At 44.0% G+C, this 20,642-nt stretch overlaps 1 protein-coding gene across 9 annotated transcripts in view; it reads left to right on the forward strand.

Moving 5' to 3' along the window:
- The window catches only part of wscd2 (WSC domain containing 2), a 75,745-nt gene that overhangs the window by 19,281 nt on the left and 35,822 nt on the right, over positions 1–20,642 (forward strand). For all 9 annotated transcript variants that reach the window (XM_014161198.2, XM_045703164.1, XM_045703161.1 and 6 more), the window contains one exon: positions 16,232–17,209. In XM_014161198.2, coding sequence (XP_014016673.1) covers positions 16,813–17,209 — 397 coding nt within the window. In that variant the 5' untranslated portion in view covers positions 16,232–16,812. The remainder of the gene's footprint in view (positions 1–16,231; positions 17,210–20,642) is intronic.

Genomic DNA, 20,642 nt, shown 5'->3' on the forward strand with positions numbered 1-20,642 from the left:
ACAAAGCTGTATTAGATAGTATCATTTTGGGTACACTTTGTACAAAGCTGTATTAGATAGTATGGTTTTGGGTACAGTATGTACAAAGCTGTATAAGATAGTATGGTTTTGGGTACAGTATGTACAAGGTTGTATCAGGGAGTATGGTTTTGGGTACAGTATGTACAAGGTTGTATCAGGGAGTATGGTTTTGGGTACAGTATGTACAAAGCTGTATTAGATAGTAGGGTTTTGGGTACAGTATGTACAAAGCTGTATTAGATAGTATGGTTTTGGGTACAGTATGTACAAGGTTGTATCAGGGAGTATGGTTTTGGGTACAGTATGTACAAGGTTGTATCAGGGAGTATGGTTTTGGGTACAGTATGTACAAGGTTGTATCAGGGAGTATGGTTTTGGGTACAGTATGTACAAAGCTGTATTAGATAGTAGGGTTTTGGGTACAGTATGTACAAAGCTGTATTAGATAGTAGGGTTTTGGGTACAGTATGTACAAGGTTGTATCAGGGAGTATGGTTTTGGGCACAATATGTACAAAGCTATATTAGATAGTATGGTTTTGGGTACAGTATGTACAAAGCTGTATTAGATAGTATGGTTTTGGGTAGATTATGTACAAAGCTGTATTAGATAGTATGAACAAAGCTGTATTAAATAGTATGGTTTTGGGTACAGTATGTACAAAGCTGTATTAGATAGTATCATTTTGGGTACAGTATGTACAAGGTTGTATCAGGGAGTATGGTTTTGGGTACAGTATGTACAAAGCTGTATCAGATAGTATGGTTTTGGGTACAGTATGTACAAAGCTGTATCAGATAGTATGGTTTTGGGTACAGTATGTACACGGTTGTATCAGGGAGTATGGAACATGTTGAGTAATGAGGCTCTCACACTAAGTGAATTTGCTATCAAGGAAGTAATGGTAATTGAATATTTATTCCACAACAACAGGTCTCTCTCTCTCTCTCTCTCTCTCTCTCTGTCTGTCTGTCTGTCTGTCTGTCTGTCTGTCTGTCTGTCTGTCTGTCTGTCTGTCTGTCTGTCTGTCTGTCTGTCTGTCTGTCTGTCTGTCTGTCTGTCTGTCTGTCTGTCTGTCTGTCTGTCTGTCTGTCTGTCTGTCTGTCTGTCTGTCTGTCTGTCTGTCTGTCTGTCTGTCTGTCTGTCTGTCTGTCTTGCTGGTGAAAAGGAGCCAGTCTGCGGTGTCCTGTTTCAGGCATGCAGGCTTTACTTAGATGTTAATCTTTTCCTGGAATAGATTCAGATCTGAGTCAAGGGGCAGGAAGGCTGATGTGAGATATGGTGTAATGTAGGAGCTGGGAGAGAGTGGGAGCTGCCTCCCCCTCTCTGGCTAGGTTGAAAATATACAGGTTAAGACAATGTAATAATTCCATGCCGCAGGGTTAGAAAATAAACACATTGGACCAGCGCCGTTGATAACTACTAGCAGCGTTGCTAACTACTAGCCGCGTTACTAACTAGCATAGCCGGTCCCATTGTTGCAAAGAGTTAAAAGATATTAGAATCCTGTTGTCTTCATTTTTGTCATCTTCAACCTATCTCTCTGGCAGGCTCACTGATGTGGCTTCCTGTTCGGTCAATATGGAAAAAGTAGAGCCTTTGTGTTGATTTGTTAAGATGGGTCTCTACTATAACTACTGTAAAGTGTAAAGCCAGTCATTTGTTGGGAACCCTGCATTCGCCTTGTATACAGATATGTAATTAGATATTCAGACTGTTTTTAAAGGGCGTTTCAAATATATTTCTGAAGTGCTGCTGCAAATCGCTGCAATTGCCTTCATTTCCAAACACACATCCTCTCCTCCTCCTTGCCCTCTCTATATTTCCACAGACTAAACTCACTATGACCCAAAACAAACGTCTCTCCTTTCAATCACAGTGGACTGAATTTCATAGAATAACGTAGCTATAAGATTTATTTCGTAATTAAAGCCACGGGATGCTGCGAGTGGGAACGCTGGAACCAAGGAGAAGCGTTTCCACCGAGAGGAAAAATACAGATATTCTGTGGGCCCTGAATGATCGCTTTGTTCAGGCTGGTGAGTGGAAGACATCATTTCATCTCCCATTGACAGAGCTTCCCCATTCAGCAGTACTGCACATAATTACTTATTTTAGGGAGCCATCAGAGAGGGCCAATTCACTCAATTGTTTTTCAAATGTCTGTCTATGGCTACCGGACAGAGTGCTGGGTGGGCTGGGTGGAGAGACAGCGTGGGGGGCCAGAGGCTCAGAGGAGTTGAGGAATCTGAGGTATGGGTGACACATGGGTAAGGAGGACAGGATGACAGAACCTCCTCTGTTGGGCCCATCAATGGCTCCTTCTCTGGTTTTGGTTCCTCTCAAACTGTAAAGGTGAAGGGGCTGCTGCAATGTTTTATTCATTCTCACTGTCCCTCTCTCACTCACACTCGCTCCCTCTTTCTCTCTCTCTCACTCCTTTCTTCCTTCCCTCCCTCTCTCTCTAAAGCGGAAAGCTTCATGGATAGATTATGTTTTCACACAGCCTATTGTCCTGTGGAACAAAAAGAAAGCTGATTCAGCTTTTGTGGAAATGGTAGGTGGAACCTGTACAGTCCAATTTTGATTTGCTTAATTGCACCTCACTGCTCTTGGGCACTTTCCATAATCAAAGGAAAGCTATTATCCCTTTCCGCCCATTTCTTTGTACTCTGTAGTTTCCATGGCACCATATGCTCAGAAAATGGTTCTCATCACCAATGTAGTGACTCCATTACACCACACTCAGCTAAGGCTACTTTACAGGGCCAGTTGCTACAGTATAGGATTACATTATTTTTGGGTCTTTTATTTACCTCTTCTCTTTCACTGTAAAAAGGACACCAATGAGCTTAATGGTCCATTGAGTATTATAAGGATTACAATGAGCCTTTTCCCTGCCATCCATGAGCTTAATTTCTAAGCTTTATATGGCTGACCTAAAACACCATTATTGGGATCTGCCACTTCAATGCGTGACACTGTGTTAGAATTCACTTGTTTACAAATGTTCGAAATGTGATTTTGAATTATGCACCTCTTTATCTCCTGCTCTATACTGTACTGCCTTATTCACATCCTTCATTTTCCACCCGTCTTACATGTCTACTTTTGTTTTACTCCTTCCCTTGGTAGCAGTAAATAACATTTATTTGCTAACCTCACCAAGAAAGGTGTTGAATACTTTCACAGTCAGAACAGCACTGTATCTTCCACCCAATCTCTATAGGCAATATACTGTATCTCTCTCCCATAGACAGATGTTGACAATTATGGCTCATCTGAAGAGTTGTAGGTATTCAAACTATGACTGGTGTTAAATATATACACTGTCTGGCTGCTGTTCATTGTCTTGTGGTAATTGCAGCACTGCCTCCGGATAGTTTGTGAGACACAACGACAGCTAGTGTTAGACACTGTACCCTACTACAGCTAGTGTTAGACACTGTACCCTACTACAGCTAGTGTTAGACACTGTACCCTACTACAGCTAGTGTTAGACACTGTACCCTACTACAGCTAGTGTTAGACACTGTACCCTACTACAGCTAGTGTGAGATACTGTACCCTACTACAGCTAGTGTGAGATACTGTACCCTACTACAGCTAGTGTTAGACACTGTACCCTACTACAGCTAGTGTTAGACACTGTACCCTACTACAGCTAGTGTTAGACACTGTACCCTACTACAGCTAGTGTTAGACACTGTACCCTACTACAGCTAGTGTTAGACACTGTACCCTACTACAGCTAGTGTTAGACACTGTACCCTACTACAGCTAGTGTTAGACACTGTACCCTACTACAGCTAGTGTTAGACACTGTACCCTACTACAGCTAGTGTTAGCCACTGTACCCTACTACAGCTAGTGTTAGACACTGTACCCTACTACAGCTAGTGTTAGACACTGTACCCTACTACAGCTAGTGTGAGATACTGTACCCTACTACAGCTAGTGTTAGACACTGTACCCTACTACAGCTAGTGTTAGACACTGTACCCTACTACAGCTAGTGTTAGACACTGTACCCTACTACAGCTAGTGTTAGACACTGTACCCTACTACAGCTAGTGTTAGCCACTGTACCCTACTACAGCTAGTGTTAGACACTGTACCCTACTACAGCTAGTGTGAGACACTGTACCCTACTACAGCTAGTGTGAGATACTGTACCCTACTACAGCTAGTGTTAGACACTGTACCCTACTACAGCTAGTGTTAGACACTGTACCCTACTACAGCTAGTGTTAGACACTGTACCCTACTACAGCTAGTGTTAGACACTGTACCCTACTACAGCTAGTGTTAGACACTGTACCCTACTACAGCTAGTGTTAGACACTGTACCCTACTACAGCTAGTGTTAGACATTGTACCCTACTACAGCTAGTGTTAGACACTGTACCCTACTACTGCTAGTGTTAGACACTGTACCCTACTACAGCTAGTGTTAGACACTGTACCCTACTACAGCTAGTGTTAGCCACTGTACTCTACTACAGCTAGTGTTAGCCACTGTACCCTACTACAGCTACTGTTAGACACTGTACCCTACTACAGCTAGTGTTAGACACTGTACTCTACTACAGCTAGTGTTAGACACTGTACCCAACTACAGCTAGTGTGAGAACACTGTACCCTACTACAGCTAGTGTTAGACACTGTACCCTACTACTGCTAGTGTTAGACACTGTACCCTACTACAGCTAGTGTTAGACACTGTACCCTACTACAGCTAGTGTTAGCCACTGTACCCAAATACAACTGGTGTGCGACACATCTGTACAACTTCTGTCATGTCACTAACCTTAGTAAACAGTGTTTCATCAGTTGCCAGGGACAACATATTTCCTTGTGCTACTTTATGAGAGACTTATAGATAATAAAGGAGCACTAGTGATGTCAGCCTCTTTGTTAGCTTCAGAGGACCTTCAAACGACACAGGAAATGTCTGGGGATTGTCCCACACAGCCCCACTGATGAGCTTCCACAGCCTTTGAGTGGCTACCATTAATTAATTGTATTTGGAATTGAGCCAATCACTGAGGCCGGGCGGCACACTCTAGGATCAAACATGTGGTCTAATTAATGTGGTTGGCATGAAGATGTGAAACCCTCGCCACACGCTGTGTGGCTGGCTACCACTGCACCACTGCCGGAGACACAGAGCAAACAGAGCGGCTCCCATGCTCTGGCCCCACTGCCCCTCAATACTTATATTGCCGGGACATCCTGGGCACAGCCGTTCTCAAGGCTCCAGTAACACTGAAAAGGCACCATTTGTGGTAATATGTAGAAAGAGCTGTGTCACTGAAGAACTAATCCTGGAATGGGTCTTCATTTTCAAACCTCAGTTAAAGCATTGTCTTGGGATACTGTATCAACAGATTCACGAAGTGCTTGGTTTAGGTGTTTTATGTAATTTTTGATATATATATATATATATATATCTCAGCAAAAAAAGAAACATCCATTTTTCAGGACCCTGACTTTCAAAGATAATTCGTAAAAATCCAAATAACTTCACAGATCTTCATTATAAAGGGTTTAAACCCTGTTTCCCATGCTTGTTCAATGAACCATAAACAATTAATGAACATGCACCTGTGGAATGGTCGTTAAGACACTAACAGCTTACAGACAGTAGGCAATTAAGGTAACAGTTATGAAAACTTAGGACACTAAAGAGGCCTTTCTACTGACTCTGAAAAACACCAAAAGAAAGATGCCCACGGTCCCTGCTCATCTGCGTGAACGGGCCTTAGGCATGCCACAAGGATGCATGAGGACTGTAGATGTGGCCAGGGCAATAAATTGCAATGTCCGTACTGTGAGACGCCTAAGACAGCGCTACGGGGAGACAGGACGGACAGCTGATCATCCTCGCAGTGGCAGACCATATGTAACAACACCTGCACAGGATTGGTACATCCGAACATCACACCTGAGGGACAGGTACAGGATGGCAACAACAACTGCCCGAGTTACACCAGGAACACACAATCCCTCCATCAGTGCTCAGACTGTCCGCAATAGGCTGAGAGAGGTTGGACTGAGGGCTTGTAGGCCTGTTGTAAGGCAGGTCCTCACCAGACATCACCGGAAACATCGTCGCCTATGGGCACAAACCCACCGTCGCTGGACCAGACAGGACTGGCAAAAAGTGCTCTTCACTGACGAGTCGCGGTTTTATCTCACCAGGGGTGATGATCGGATTCACGTTTATCGTCGAAGGAATGAGCGTTACACCGAGGCCTGTACTCTGGAGCGGGATGGATTTGGAGGTGGAGGGTCCGTCATGGTCTGGGGCGGTGTGTCACAGCATCATCGGACTGAGCTTGTTGTCATTGCAGGCAATCTCAACGCTGTGCGTTACAGGGAAGACATCCTCCTCCCTCATGTGGTACCCTTCCTGCAGGCTCATCCTGACATGACCCTCCAGCATGACAATGCCACCAGCCATACTGCTCGTTCTGTGCGTGATTTCCTGCAAGACAGGAATGTCAGTGTTCTGCCATGGCCAGCGAAGAGCCCAGATCTCAATCCCATTGAGCACGTCTGGGACCTGTTGGATCGGAGGGTGAGGGCTAGGGCCATTCCCCCCAGAAATGTCCGGGAACTTACAGGTGCCTTGGTGGAAGAGTGGGGTAACATCTCACAGCAAGAACTGGCAAATCTGGTGCAGTCCATGAGGAGGAGATGCACTGCAGTACTTAATGCAGCTGGTGGCCACACCAGATACTGTAACTTTTTATTTTTACCCACCCCCCTTTGTTCAGGGACACGTTATTCAATTTCTGTTAGTTACAAGTCTGTGGAACTTGTTCAGTTTATGTCTCAGTTTTTGAATCTTGTTATGTTCATACAAATATTTACACATGTTTAGTTTGCTGAAGATAAACGCAGTTGACAGTGAGAGGACGTTTCTTTTTTTGCTGAGTGTGTATATATATAAGCGTTTACTCCTCCTTCGATGGTACTTTTACGATCTTCTGCTCACCAAATGACGATGCTTTAATGATCCCAAATGAAATCCAATGCATTGATCAAAAAATGGTAGCTTTAAAAAAAGGGTAGTTTTAACACTCAATCAGTGTAGTGCTCTTTAGAATATGGCTGATTTCCACAGGTGTCTGTGCTAGCATTACTATGAAGCAGCATCAGCCATGCACCCAAAGTGATTGAATGCACTATGAGAGTGGGAGGCAGGGGACGTGCAATCACTGCACTAGGTTCTAAAGTAAACATGGTCATTGTTATCACTGGGGGAGGGTTGAGGTCTTTAGTGTGATTTGGTTTGAGAGCCATGACTGATGCATACCGGCAGCTAGCAGGGTAAATATATCGGGAGAGGAGAGAGGAAAGAGGGGCCCCTGAGTAAAAGGGTTTGTCGTGCCTGTTTAACAGGAGATAATGCTTTTATCCAATTTAGTACCTGATGGACAATTATGGAATGTAGGGATAGATGGAGGTGGGCTTTATTCACATGCATATTTTCTTCACATGCACACAAACACACAGGCACACACGTATACACAGAGGCACTCACAAACAATTTCCTCTGTTGCATAGTGGTGCCAGAACACCTGACACCCTGTTGTTCTTGGCGATGGTAGTGCTGAATACTAGAGTGCTGTAGTAATCTGTCTGTGTCTATTCTCTATTATTGTTAATGACTGCTATCAGTTCTGCTAGCAGTCTCCTTGGACAATAAGGGGCCTTAAGGAGAGTTGGTCCCAAAATCCTCTCTATGGCCCCAGACAGTCCTCTCTATGGCCCCACACTAGCCCCTCTCCAGCCCCACACTGGCCCCTCGTCAGCCCCATACAGTCCTCTCGTCAGCCCCACACAGTTCTCTCGTCAGCCCCACACAGTCCTCTCGTCAGCCCCACACATTCCTCTCGTCAGCCCCACACATTCCTCTCGTCAGCCCCACACAGTTCTCTCGTCAGCCCCACACATTCCTCTCGTCAGCCCCACACACTCCTCTCGTCAGCCCCGCACAGTCCTCTCGTCAGCCCCGCACAGTCCTCTCGTCAGGCCCGCACAGTCCTCTCGTCAGGCCCGCACAGTCCTCTCGTCAGCCCCGCACAGTCCTCTCGTCAGGCCCGCACAGTCCTCTCGTCAGGCCCGCACAGTCCTCTCGTCAGCCCCGCACAGTCCTCTTGTCAGCCCCGCACAGTCCTCTCGTCAGCCCCGCACAGTCCTCTCGTCAGCCCCGCACAGTCCTCTCGTCAAGCCCCGCACAGTCCTCTCGTCAAGCCCACACAGTCCTCTCGTCAAGCCCACACAGTCCTCTCGTCAAGCCCACACAGTCCTCTCGTCAAGCCCACACAGTCCTCTCGTCAAGCCCACACAGTTCTCTCATCAGCCCCACACAGTTCTCTCATCAGCCCCTGCTCAGCCATGTTATTATGCTGTTATCTCTGCTGTAGACCACAATCTCATGAGAGAGGAAAGCAGTCACAGCCAAGCCCAACACAAACAAGGGAGAGGATCGATTAAAATAAATACAACTCAGCTGTTGCCAACTGTTTCCAAAAATGCACCCTATTCCCTCCCTACAGTATATTTTGCATTGCTTTTGACAAGGGCCCATAGGAGAGAGTTGCCTTTAGGGTACCATTTGAGATGCAGCCTTGGTCTAACTGTTTAAGAGCCTCTCCATGTTTCCCAAGAATTCAGGAGTGGAATAGGGTTCTTGGCAAAGAAAATACAAAATATCGGAAATTGGACACATATGTACTGTAAAGTCCAAGCCAAACCACATGTTTCATGTCGTAGTTGTTTGACCATGGGAGAATTTTATTTTCTGGGACTGATTTGTTTTATTTTATTGATGTACTGCACAACACAGTTCTCCAATTCCCTCTCATCAGAATGTCGTTCCTTACTAGGACATTTCCACATAATTTGTTTTCTTGGCATTGGAACATGATAATTTTGTAAAGACATTTATGGGAACAATGTGGGACTGTCCCTTCATGATGCATGAAATCATGAAAATAATATCTCGAGAAAGGTCTTTCTGTACGTGGTTTAAACGAAAGATAATCCAATAACCTTACATAGACAAATAAGGATAATGAATGAAAACAGATTTAATAAGTAGTTCCAATTGAATTATATTTAAGTGGTCTGTTTTATCCTCATCTGGGGCCAAATACATGGCATTTAAACAGGACTAACGCAGCCACCTCTCCAAAAGACAAACACTCTTCAGGCTGCTACTGCCTTTCTCCCTCGCCTTCTTTAACAGCTTTAACCACTCCACTCATCCACAAACAATGCTCACACTGCCACTCGAGCTACTATCTCTAAAACCCAATCCTGTCTCTAAAACCCAATACAATGTCTCTAAAACCCAATCCTGTCTCTTAAACCCAATACACTTTCTCTAAAACCTAGTGGAAGAAAACTGAATCCATCCAGTCATTCCAATCCATTTTGTATCTGCACAGTGGGGAAGCTATATGAGATTGGTAACTGAGTGTCATATGGGGAAGATATATAATAAGGTTGTGACAGAGCTGTCAGAAAGCCAGCAAAGTAGGACTGGGTAGGACTGGGTAGGACAGGGTAGGACAGACAGTAAGTGGTCAGGACAGGTAGTCCCAGTAGATTTGTTCCCTGAGTGAGGTTTCACAGAGGGAGGGGACTGCCGCCACGCTGCAGGATGGCTCTGTGCCTAGTGCTCAATGAGTCCCAGGGCAGATATCAAGTATATTTATGGAGTGTCCTGCAGCGCCATGGTCCACTGCACGTGCTGAGCTCAACGATTAACTCTGACATTTCTCCTCCAAGAATCCGCTCTGATTAAATATTTGCTGGCTCATTTAATATGAATGTGAATTAATGGCCAATCAGAGGGCTAGCGCCTGTCCTGTATGACTGATGGCTCAGCCATGACTTGGCTGACAGATTCGCCACTCTCACCACTAACCCCCTCCCCTCTCTCCTCCCCTAACCTCCTCAACTGCTCTCCACAAAAAGTCATGCTCCCATTTTTCTCAATCATTTCTGGATAATACTGGAGGAGGTTCAGAGTGCAGCAACAAGGGCCTCTTATAGCTCATATAAACATTGTAATTGTAAACAGAATGAGGACACCTGTCGCTCTCTGCCCCCTCCTATCTCTTCTGTCTCACTGGGCTCTACTTTCGGCTGGCGCTAAGGAGGCGCAAGTGTCAAACACACGTTTGCAATTTCGTCATGTAAAAACTGGCGCACTGGCATTTTCCAGCCCTAACGCCAGGCCCAGCAATTTATCTGTCTAACATCAGATCACTTGCGCTGAGGTGGGAGGGGTTGCAATATTTTTGGTGTGTCCTTAAAAACAAGTGCAAAAGTGACAATTTCATGCAGCGCTAATGAGAAGTTTTAATTCCCAGAAAAAGGTAACGCAGTTGATAATGGCATGGATTTTGAGAGGAGAAGCGCAGCCAGGGCGGGCTCTAGCCTTTAGCGGGCCCTAAACAATATTTGTTTGGGTTTTTTGCCCTCATGCTTTTTAAAATATATTTTATTTTATTTAACCTTTATTTAACTAGGCAAGTCAGTTAAGAACAAATTCTTATTTACAATGACGGCCTACCCCTACCAAACCCGGACGACGCTGGGCCAATTGTGCGCCACCCCATGGGACTCCCAATCACGGCCGGATGTGATACAGCCTGGATTTTTTCATTATTCCCATACCTTATACTTCATTTCGCTTGTTTCAGAGTAGGCTATCCATCACCATTTTCAAAGAGCGCCCCTCATCCAATTAATAAAAAAGTGTGTTCCTCCAAACTATCCCATCCTATAATGCCATATCAACAGCAGATACATTTTTTTATTTTTTTTATCCGCTTCGCACATAGTCAACGATACAATTGACAGGAGTCTAGTATTTTGTAGACATAAAGACATTGAGGCCTACAGTACATGTGCACACAGTACCATGGAACAAGAGAAGCGATTTATGCACAGGAGCTAATTGGGGAGGATGGCTTGTGATAATGGCTGGAGCGGAATTCATGGAAGAGTATCAAATACATCAAACATGTTTTGATGCCATTCCATTTACTCCATTCCAGACATTATTATGAGCCGTTCTCCCCTCAACAGCCTCCACTGGATTTATGATATAATGCTTCTGACCAAATTCTATTTAGAAATATTGTTGTTAGTAAAGCAGATTGGTTCTTTTTCATTTAATTTGATAAAAAAATCGAACTTATTAGAAAGACTCAACATCCATGGGTTTATGGTGAGAAAGTACATTGCTCGAATGCATTGCAATTTTGTCTGCTATTTTTGGAGAAGGGCAAATATGATTTGTAAGATGGTTCCATGATGTTTACATTTGTGAGCAGTATAATGGTGAGTGGACATTCCCCCTTTCTCTTTATAGTGGATCTTTATCCAGCAATTGTGGTGCCTGTAACTGTATTTAGACAGACTGCAATTTACAGGCCTAACCCCTATATCAGTGCGAATGTTATAGCCTACATTTAACCATGTATTTTCATATTGAAGCAATGCAATTAGAACAATGTGGACTGTAAAAATGTTCAACATATTTGGCAAATATGGGGCAGGCTATTTAACGAACTAGGCTATAATGGACTAACATTCTAATTAAAGTTGATGACAGTGCAATACATAAAAGGCCATAAATACACAAAACACATATTTAGCTATGGAGGACGTTCTGATTGGCCAGTGAGGGGCCATGCCTCTACACACCATAACATGTTTATTAATAAAAACCCATCCCTTTTGCACCACCACCAGCTACTGTGCCAATAATTACATTTCTGAAAATAGCAAATATATTTCTAACACACCCCCGAACATATAACACTACTGCCAGCACTAAGATTTAACATTGCGTTAGGTTGTTGAAATAGAGCCCACTTTCGAAGCCATCTGTTTCAATGTCTACTTTTGAAGTCAGTGACCACTCTTAATAAAATAATTTGACCTTGTAAATTTAGAAATGCTCTTATCAAGTAAAGTTTGAAGTTCAATTTCATTTTTTCCATTACATGCTTCTAAATAATGAATAGGGTGATTGTCTGTGTGTCTGTGTGTGCCATAAAGTACCCGACTACGGCACCTGGTGGAGGTGTGGAGCACCAGTACCCTTAAAGCCCCAGTGCGATCAAAAACATGATTTGTTATGTGTTTTATATAGACTGTACTTCCAAGAGGTTGGATTAATACTGTGAAATTGTGAAAATTATGATAATGCCCTTAAGTGTAAGAGCGGTTTGAAAAGACCCCCTGAAATTTCAGGCTGTTTTGGTGGGATGGAGTTTTGGACTGCCTGGTGACATCACAAGGCGATAAATTACTTAATAGACCAATACACTTCAAACAGACATACATACACCCCCAGACACGACCACTATGGGTTTCTTCATAGTACCCAAACCAAAAACAGATTTCATGCATTACTCAGTTATGTATAGAGCCATGTCATTGTGGAATGCTCTGCCACCAGAGGTTACTCAGGCAAAAAGCAAGTTTAGCTTTATAAAACTATTGTCTCACAGCATCTCTCCTCTTTCTAAAGATCTACTTTAACTGTACTGTATATAAGAATGAATATGTATATATGAATAGTGTGTAAATAGTATTTTTGTTGTCTTATTTTATTTAAATTTGTATTTATTTTATTAATGTCTATAACTGTTCTGTACTTTGTCATGTATTGTATGTTTTATGTGGACCCCGGGAAGAGTAGCTGCTGCATGTGCAGTAGCTAATGGGGATCCTAATATACTAAACTAAACTAAACTCAGACCACTCCCAGACAGTCCTAGCAAAATTATTGATTTGAGAAATTTCCCTTTGCTAAGAATTGATTTTTGTTTCTTTTGGACCATTTTAATAGAAAACAATCACAGTAAGGTAAAATGTAAAAGTTGTAGTGACCAGTTGGGAACCAGAGTAACCATGAAACACAAGGAGGCAAGATTTAATAAAAAAGTAGGTAGGTTGGAAAATGTATAAAAAATTCTGTAGGCCACCCATATAAAGGGGTTAGGGTGAAATCAATTCCACAAAAGGGAAAAATTGTTTGTCATGTTTTAAAGGGTGGGTGAAATCGGGCAGCCTGCAAAGTCCACACCAATCCTTCTTTTACTCCTGCTCCTTCTAGTAGATAGAGCCCAGATCCGGCTCTTTCAAATGGTCCTGAGGCACAAAAAAACAGGGAACAGTAAATATGTCTCAACCAGAGGAGGCTGGTGGGATGAGCTATAGGAAGATGGGCTCATTGCAATTGCTGGAATTGTATAAATGGAACGAAGTCAAACATATGTGTGTTTGATACCAATCCATTTATTTCATTCCAGCCATTACAATGAGCCCGGTGTGTATAGACAGTATGGAGAGTACATGAATAGAAAAGGTGTGTACAGCAGTAGTTATATAGGATGAGCCATGAGTCATGACTAAAATACAGTAAATACATATAAAGTGGGTAAAAAAAACAATATGTAAACATTGTTAAAGTGACCAGTGTTCAATGTCTCTGTATACATGAGGCAGATTACCGGGCGATAGCCGGCTAGTGATGGATGTTCAGTCTGATGGTCTGGAGATAGAAACAGTTGTTCAGTGTCTCGGTCCTGCCTTTGATACACCTGTACTGGCTCCGTCTGCTAGATTGTAGCAGGGTGAACAGGCCGTGACTCGGGTGGCTGAGGTCCTTGATGATCTTCTTGAACTTCCTATGACACCGGGTGCTGTAGATGTCCTGGAGGGCAGGCAGTGTGCCCTCAGTGATGAGTTGGGCTGACTGCACCACTCTCTGGAGAGTCATGTGGTTGCGGGCAGTGCAGTTGCCGTATCAGGCAGTGATGCAGCCCAACACAATGCTCTAAATTGTGCAAGTTTGTGAAAGTTGCGCCCCATGTTCAGCCAGGGGTAAACAACAGACTGCTGCAACCTGATTGGCTAAACGCGATACGCAACATCTGGGACTAGCATTCCTAGGCTTAAGCCACTCTAGCATGGTGCTGTAAAATGGTGTTTTAGAAAGTAAGTGTGCATATTTTCCCAATTTATTTTTTGTCTTTGCCATTCAATCGAGATAAGGAGGAAATAGATGCCTTTGCAATCTGAATAGAGAATGTATTAGTTACGAACCGGCATACTCTACACTGCCTTTAAACGGTAAGATGAAACGACTCAATACTGCAATGTTGCCGGCCTTTGGACTAGTATTCCCTCCATAGTAACACTCCAATGTTGACAGTGATGCTCCTGTGAGTAAACAGTAAAACTTATGGTGGAATGTGCAATATTATGGCCTCGTTCTCGTTCCGCCTTCGTCATTTCATGACAGGTGCTTTGCGCGTGTGACCTGTAACATTCTGCCTCAGATGTGTACCCTTTATCTTTCTACCCAACCACCCATCAACAGGAGTGTTCTGCCACAGGCAGACAGACAGACAGACAGACAGACAGACAGACAGACAGACAGACAGACAGACAGACAGACAGACAGACATTTTATTAAGGCCTGAGTCTGTAAGCTGCAGTGATGAAAAGCCAAAACCAGGCATGACAAAAGGTCCATTTATCTGAGCAGACGTGCTCCCAGTTTTAAGATAACCCCCCCCCGAAAACCTGCTCTGACCTCTACACCTTAATTCCACAAACCATCGGGTGTAACCACATGCCTTATAAGGACAATAGCATGACATAGGCTGCACTTCACTTCGACCATGTACTCACATTTCACTAACCTCATCACCCCAATGTTTCAGTCAAACACAACCAGGCCCTGCCTTGTCACTGAGGAACTATCATTCATACTGTGTGGACAGAGTTGGGACATGTGTGTGTCTAAACTTAATTTGACTTGAACTGATTCATGATTTATCTTGATACCAGAGCATAATATCTGAGTAAGTGATAGCGGTAAGCTAAATAAAGTCCATGTCAACAAACATATGCACTGTTCCTGGTTCCTCTCAGTCCTCATCAGCTTACAGAAAGACAGAGCTCAGAAGAGTCCCACTCATAATAACCCAGAGGTGCCTGGAGTGCGTCCCAAATAGCACCCTATTCCCTATAGTGCGCTACTTTTGAACCTAATGGGCCCTGGTCGAAGGTTGTGCAGTAAAAAGGTAATAGGGTGCCATTTTGGACACATTGCTGGTATTAATCTTGTGGTGTCTATCCACACCTGGATGTGATCCACTCCCCCAGGAGGGTCCTGGATCGTACCCAGACCACCACGGGGGTAATGCAGACAGGGAGATTGGGTTGTTCGGGGTTGCTGGGGGTTTCAGGTGACACAGGTGCTTTGTTAATTTGTCCTGAACCAGACAGCAAGGCACGGAGGCGAGTGTCACCATGGGGGTTCTGTAAAATTCCATGGGCCTCTGGACGGTGTTCTGTTACCAACTCGGTGTGAATCCCCTCCCAGCCAAGTGCCGCTGTGGCCCTGGACAGAACAGAACAGAGAGGCCTTTCACAGGGATAGAGAGGACCTGGGGAGTGGGCACTCAGCCGCTACAGCAGGGTTCCCCAACTGGCGGCCCGTGGGCCAAATTTGGCCCTCGCATGGTTTTATTTGGCCCCCCAAGTTTTCTGGGAAAAATAATAATAAATAAAATAAATAAATAAACACACCAGGAAATCAGCTCAAAGTTATTTTAATTTAAGACAAAGTATGTAGCCAGATCCTGATCTGAGAACACTGAAACAGAAAGAGAGACGAATGACAATCAAATATTTTCTCCAATTCAGCAACTCATACCATCCATAACGAAGAGGATGTTACGTATACTGCTAGACTCTATTGTTGGCCGTTTTTTATTACCTACTGAAACACCTTGATTAACAGAAATAGAACCAGTGGAGATGCTACAGGGTAGAACTCTTGTTTCCCCTCCCCATCCAATGTTCCCATTCCAGCTTCATTTAGCAGAGATAAAGAAGCCTGTAGAGCTCAGAGTTGGTTGGAACAGAGGACCACCCACATTGGGTTTATGAACTGAAGAAAACAACATCCACAGCCCAAGGATTTTCATCCACCCTAATGTGCTGTTTGCTACTGCTTCTGCCTTGATTGTGTTAAGCTTTAGTTTTTTTCTATACCTTCTGGTGCATGATGGTTGAGTGTTGCTGAGGAGGTGGGGAGGTGGTGTGTGTTGTAGGAGCCCACAGAGAGGATTAATGTGTCTTATTATACTTTCAGATGACGAGCCTCGACCTCCTTCACAGACCGTCACAGTGAATGGATGGACACACAAAGGCACAAGGATCTCAGCTCAGAGAATGAATTAAAGCCTCTTCCATCTGCACAGCGGGGGAAAGAGCCTCTGTGGAGCCGGGGAGGCACAAGCCAGAGGTCGATAGCGAGAGAAAAGTAATGCTGCTTCGGTGATTGTCTTTCTGTCTGAGCCACTCACCTTTCCTGCCATGGCCCTACCGTCAGCTCTCTGTCCTCCTGATGCTCTCTCAGTGGGAACGTAGAGAGACACACACTGGAGACACACTCTCCAGCTCCACACACACCCACTCACCTCCACGAGGAGTGTGGACAGACCTCATGCAGAGATCCCATACACACACACACTCAGGAGCACAACACACCTTTGTTGTATGTTTTAGCCTGATAGGTCATTATTTGTCCCTTCCCAGAATTGGATTGAGATTTTATATTGTGGCTCTCTCTCCTGTGTGATTGGACCTCTCAGTAGCTTTAGGGTTGTTGTCCTGCTGCTTTATGGTTGTGTCTCTCTGGGACGTTGTGACTGAGCGGCAGGTGGAGCCAGCATGGCTAGGCCTTTGCTGAAGATTCAGCGCTACTTCCGGAGGAAACCTGTGCGCTTCTTCTCCTTCATCCTCCTCTACCTGACAGCCGGGAGCCTGGTGTTCCTGCACTCTGGCTTCGTAGGGGACAACTCCACAGGGGCCAATGGGGGCCGGGACCCTCTGGTGGCGTCTGAGATGGGGAACAGGGTGGCCTCCTCAGACGGCCGGCGGGTAGGGATGATGGGAAGGGTGTTCAAGGAGAACCGCAGACCCACTCCGAGGAGGTATGGCCCTCCATGGATGAAAGGAGCTCCTGGGAAGGACAGCCATGACTGGAGGGCCCGGGGAGGAGACTACACAAGCAGCTGGAACCGCGCCCTCAAAGGACGCAACGCCAAAGATCTGGACGACGGACGGGGTGAGTTAACAGTTTATGTCGAGATGCACTAGTTGGATAGTACCTACATGGTTTGTACTGTTGGGACTCTTAACTTGATTTTACACATAACAATCAGTATCTCTTAAAAACACCACTGACTACAGTTAATTTTTGTTTATAGATAGCCTGAAGAAATAAACAGCCTGAAGAAATAAACTGTCAATTTGAGTGACTATCATACCTAAAGTTCACCTTGTGTATTCGCTGTTCATTATGGAATTATATTATATTCCATTATACACACAGACACATGTGGATAGGCACATACACATTCACACTCAGTTTTGCTCAAGGTTAAATTGCTTGGATATTGTGATTGTATATTTAAGAGGTAATTGGCACTTCAGGTGATGCCTCTCCAGAGCGATAAAGAGCCTGTGTGAACAGAGTGACTCCTCTCTCTCTCCCAGGGAGATCTAGAACCAGAGGCTTAGTTAGTTCAGTGGTCCCACCCACCCTGGTCCTCCTTAGCCACAGTCAGGCAATACCCACCAGCAGGCCATTAAGCATGGTTATTTGGGGGGATATTCAGAACGTACAGATTCATCTCACAGTGATAGCAGGTTTTCCCCAAATACGTTTACCCATATCATAGAGCTATCCCTAGCAACACCTTGTGTGACATTGTATATATTTACTAGGTACCCAGATGCCACAGACAAGTGACTTGGAACCAAACCACAAAATCAAAAAAAATATGTATAATAATAATTTGAGGATTGTCTCCATACCTGCCCACTAGGCTAATCCGGTCTGATGTTTGAAGGGCTCCAACTCCCAACAGAAGGTTTCTAAGTGTAGATCTTTGGTAAAATCCTACACCGCTTGTTTTCATTTGCCATATATAGCATGTCCATGGCAATTAACCTTTCCCAAAAAGAAAAAGAACTGCCTTGAGCTCTAGTAAAGTGATGGAGATTCATTTAGCCTGGGACTCTGCATGGCTGGCTGCTGTGAACAGCTGGCAGTGTCAGGAGTGCACAGCACAGCGCAGCACAGCACAGTGCCCTGATTCGCTCACATCTAATCATGTTATCCTCCACATTGATCTTTACACTTCCCATACTGGACAATAGAGTATATAGTAGAATTTATACCAGAGGACAGCAGTTAACTGTGTAATCATAGAAATATAATATTATCCTTCGTAGTACGAGGATAACTAGCTACTTATAGTAAGAATATGCATTAGAGAAATATGTATTACAAGCACAAGCACTTCCTGATTGGAATTGATTTGCACAGTGATTGTTTTTGTGAGATTCGAATGGGGAGAAGCACAAACATGCTTTATGTAATACATGTAATAGAGCTACAGATTAAAAGATCTCTACGTAGTATGTATAATAATAATAATAATAATAATAATAATAATAATTTGGTGGGTGCTTATATTTGTCCTATTTCACTCATGTACAAGTGTGTATTACATGCATGTGTGAATTGGAAATGTGCTTTTTTTCATATTGCAACTTCCCCTGAGACACACTCGGAGAGTGGGGTCACAAACAAGCTCAGCCATTATCAATGGCGACCCTGGAGCAATTAGGGTTAAATGCCTTGCTCAATGGCACATTGACAGATTGTTCACATTGGATTAGAACTAGCGGCCTTTCTGTTACTGGCACAACCCTCTAAGAGCTAGGCTACCTGCCGTCGTGATTAGTGCTTTCAAAGCAGTGCCGCTCCCTTTCATCCATGACTCTTCTGTCCCACAGTACCAGGCCCTTGTCATGTTCTCTTCAAGAGCAGCCACACCCAACCTGCTCCCCACTATAGACACACGCATGCACGCGCACACCTGCACACACACAGAGAAAACACACACACTGTCTGAAAAAAAACATGAAGCAAATACTGTCGTCCCCTGTATCCAACCTCCTCATCTACCCTGTTTTAAGGAATAATCCAGCAAGTGTATTGTTGTTATCCAGTACAGATTAATGCTATGTGTTGACATCCCTCATGAGGCCAGAGCATTACTGTACATATAACAAGATTATATGATCAGATAATAACATGATACGAGAGTGGAGACAGTAAGCTGATACTGTGGCGTCAAACTCAGAGAAGCAGATCATCCAAAGGACAGATTTCAGACCAAAGGACACATTTCCACTGGTCTAATGTCCATTGCTTGTGTTTCTTGGCCCAAGCAAGTCTTGTCTTCTTATTGGTGTCCGTTAGTAGTGGTTTCTTTGCAGCAAATCGACCATGAAGGCCTGATTCACGTAGTCTCCTCTGAACAGTTGATGTTGAGATGTGTCCTTTACTTGAACTCTGTGAAGCATTTATTTGGGCTGCAATTTCGGAGGTGCAGTTTACTCTAATGAACATATCCTCTGCAGCAGAGGTAACTTTGGGTTTTCCTTTCCTGTGGCGGTCCTCATGAGAGCAAGTTTCATCATAGCGCTTGATGGTTTTTGCGACTGCACTTGAAGAAACTTTCAAGGTTTTAGAAATGTTCCAAATTGATTGACCTTCATGTCTTAAAGTAACGATGGACTGTCATTTCTCTTTGCTTATTTGAGCTGGGTTTTTATTTTTTATTTTTTATTTAACCTTTATTTAACTAGACAATTTAGTTAAGAACACATTCTTATTTACAATGACGGCCTACCCCAGTCAAACCTGGATGACGCTGGGACAATTGTGCGCCGCCCTATGGGACTCTCAATCAAGGTTGGATGTTCTTGCCATAATATGGACTTGGTCTTTTACCAAATAGGTATACCACCCCTACATTCAGTATACCAGCCTACCTTGTCACAACACAACTGATTGGCTCAAACGCATTAAGAAGGAAAGAAATTCCATACATTTACTGGCCTTCTTTAGACTAGTTGAATATCTGGAATATCAGCATTCCTCTTTCTATTCTGGGTAGAGACAGTTTGCGCTGTTCTGTGAAGGGATTAGTACACAGCGTTGTACGAGATTTTCAGTTTCTTGGCAATTTTTCGCATGGAATAGCCTTCATTTCTCAGAACAAGAATAGACTGACGAGTTTCAGAAGAGAGTACTTTGTTTCTGGCCATTTTGAGCTTGTAATCGAACCCACAAATGCTGATGCTCCAGATACTCCACTAGTCCAAGATGGCGTAGCAGTGGGTTGTCTGTTTTGATTGTCTTGTCCCGTTCCTTGTAAATATCGTTTTTCTTCGTATATATTTTTATAATTTATCTCATTTTCTCATCAACGGACTGAACATACTCTCCTGCAACCGGCCTCATCCAATGTGGTATGGGTCTGCTATTTTTACACTTTTGAACCGGAACCCCCTTCAGTAGCTAGCCAGCTAACTAGCTACTAGCTAGTAGTTAGTTAGCCACTGCTAGCGGTCATCACCGTTAACTTGGACTGCCAGCCTCACCCCGGGCAACTCCTGGCAGCCTGCACAACGCGATATCT

The sequence above is a fragment of the Salmo salar genome, chromosome ssa20 (assembly GCF_905237065.1).
Source record: "Salmo salar chromosome ssa20, Ssal_v3.1, whole genome shotgun sequence".
NCBI lineage: Eukaryota > Metazoa > Chordata > Actinopteri > Salmoniformes > Salmonidae > Salmo > Salmo salar.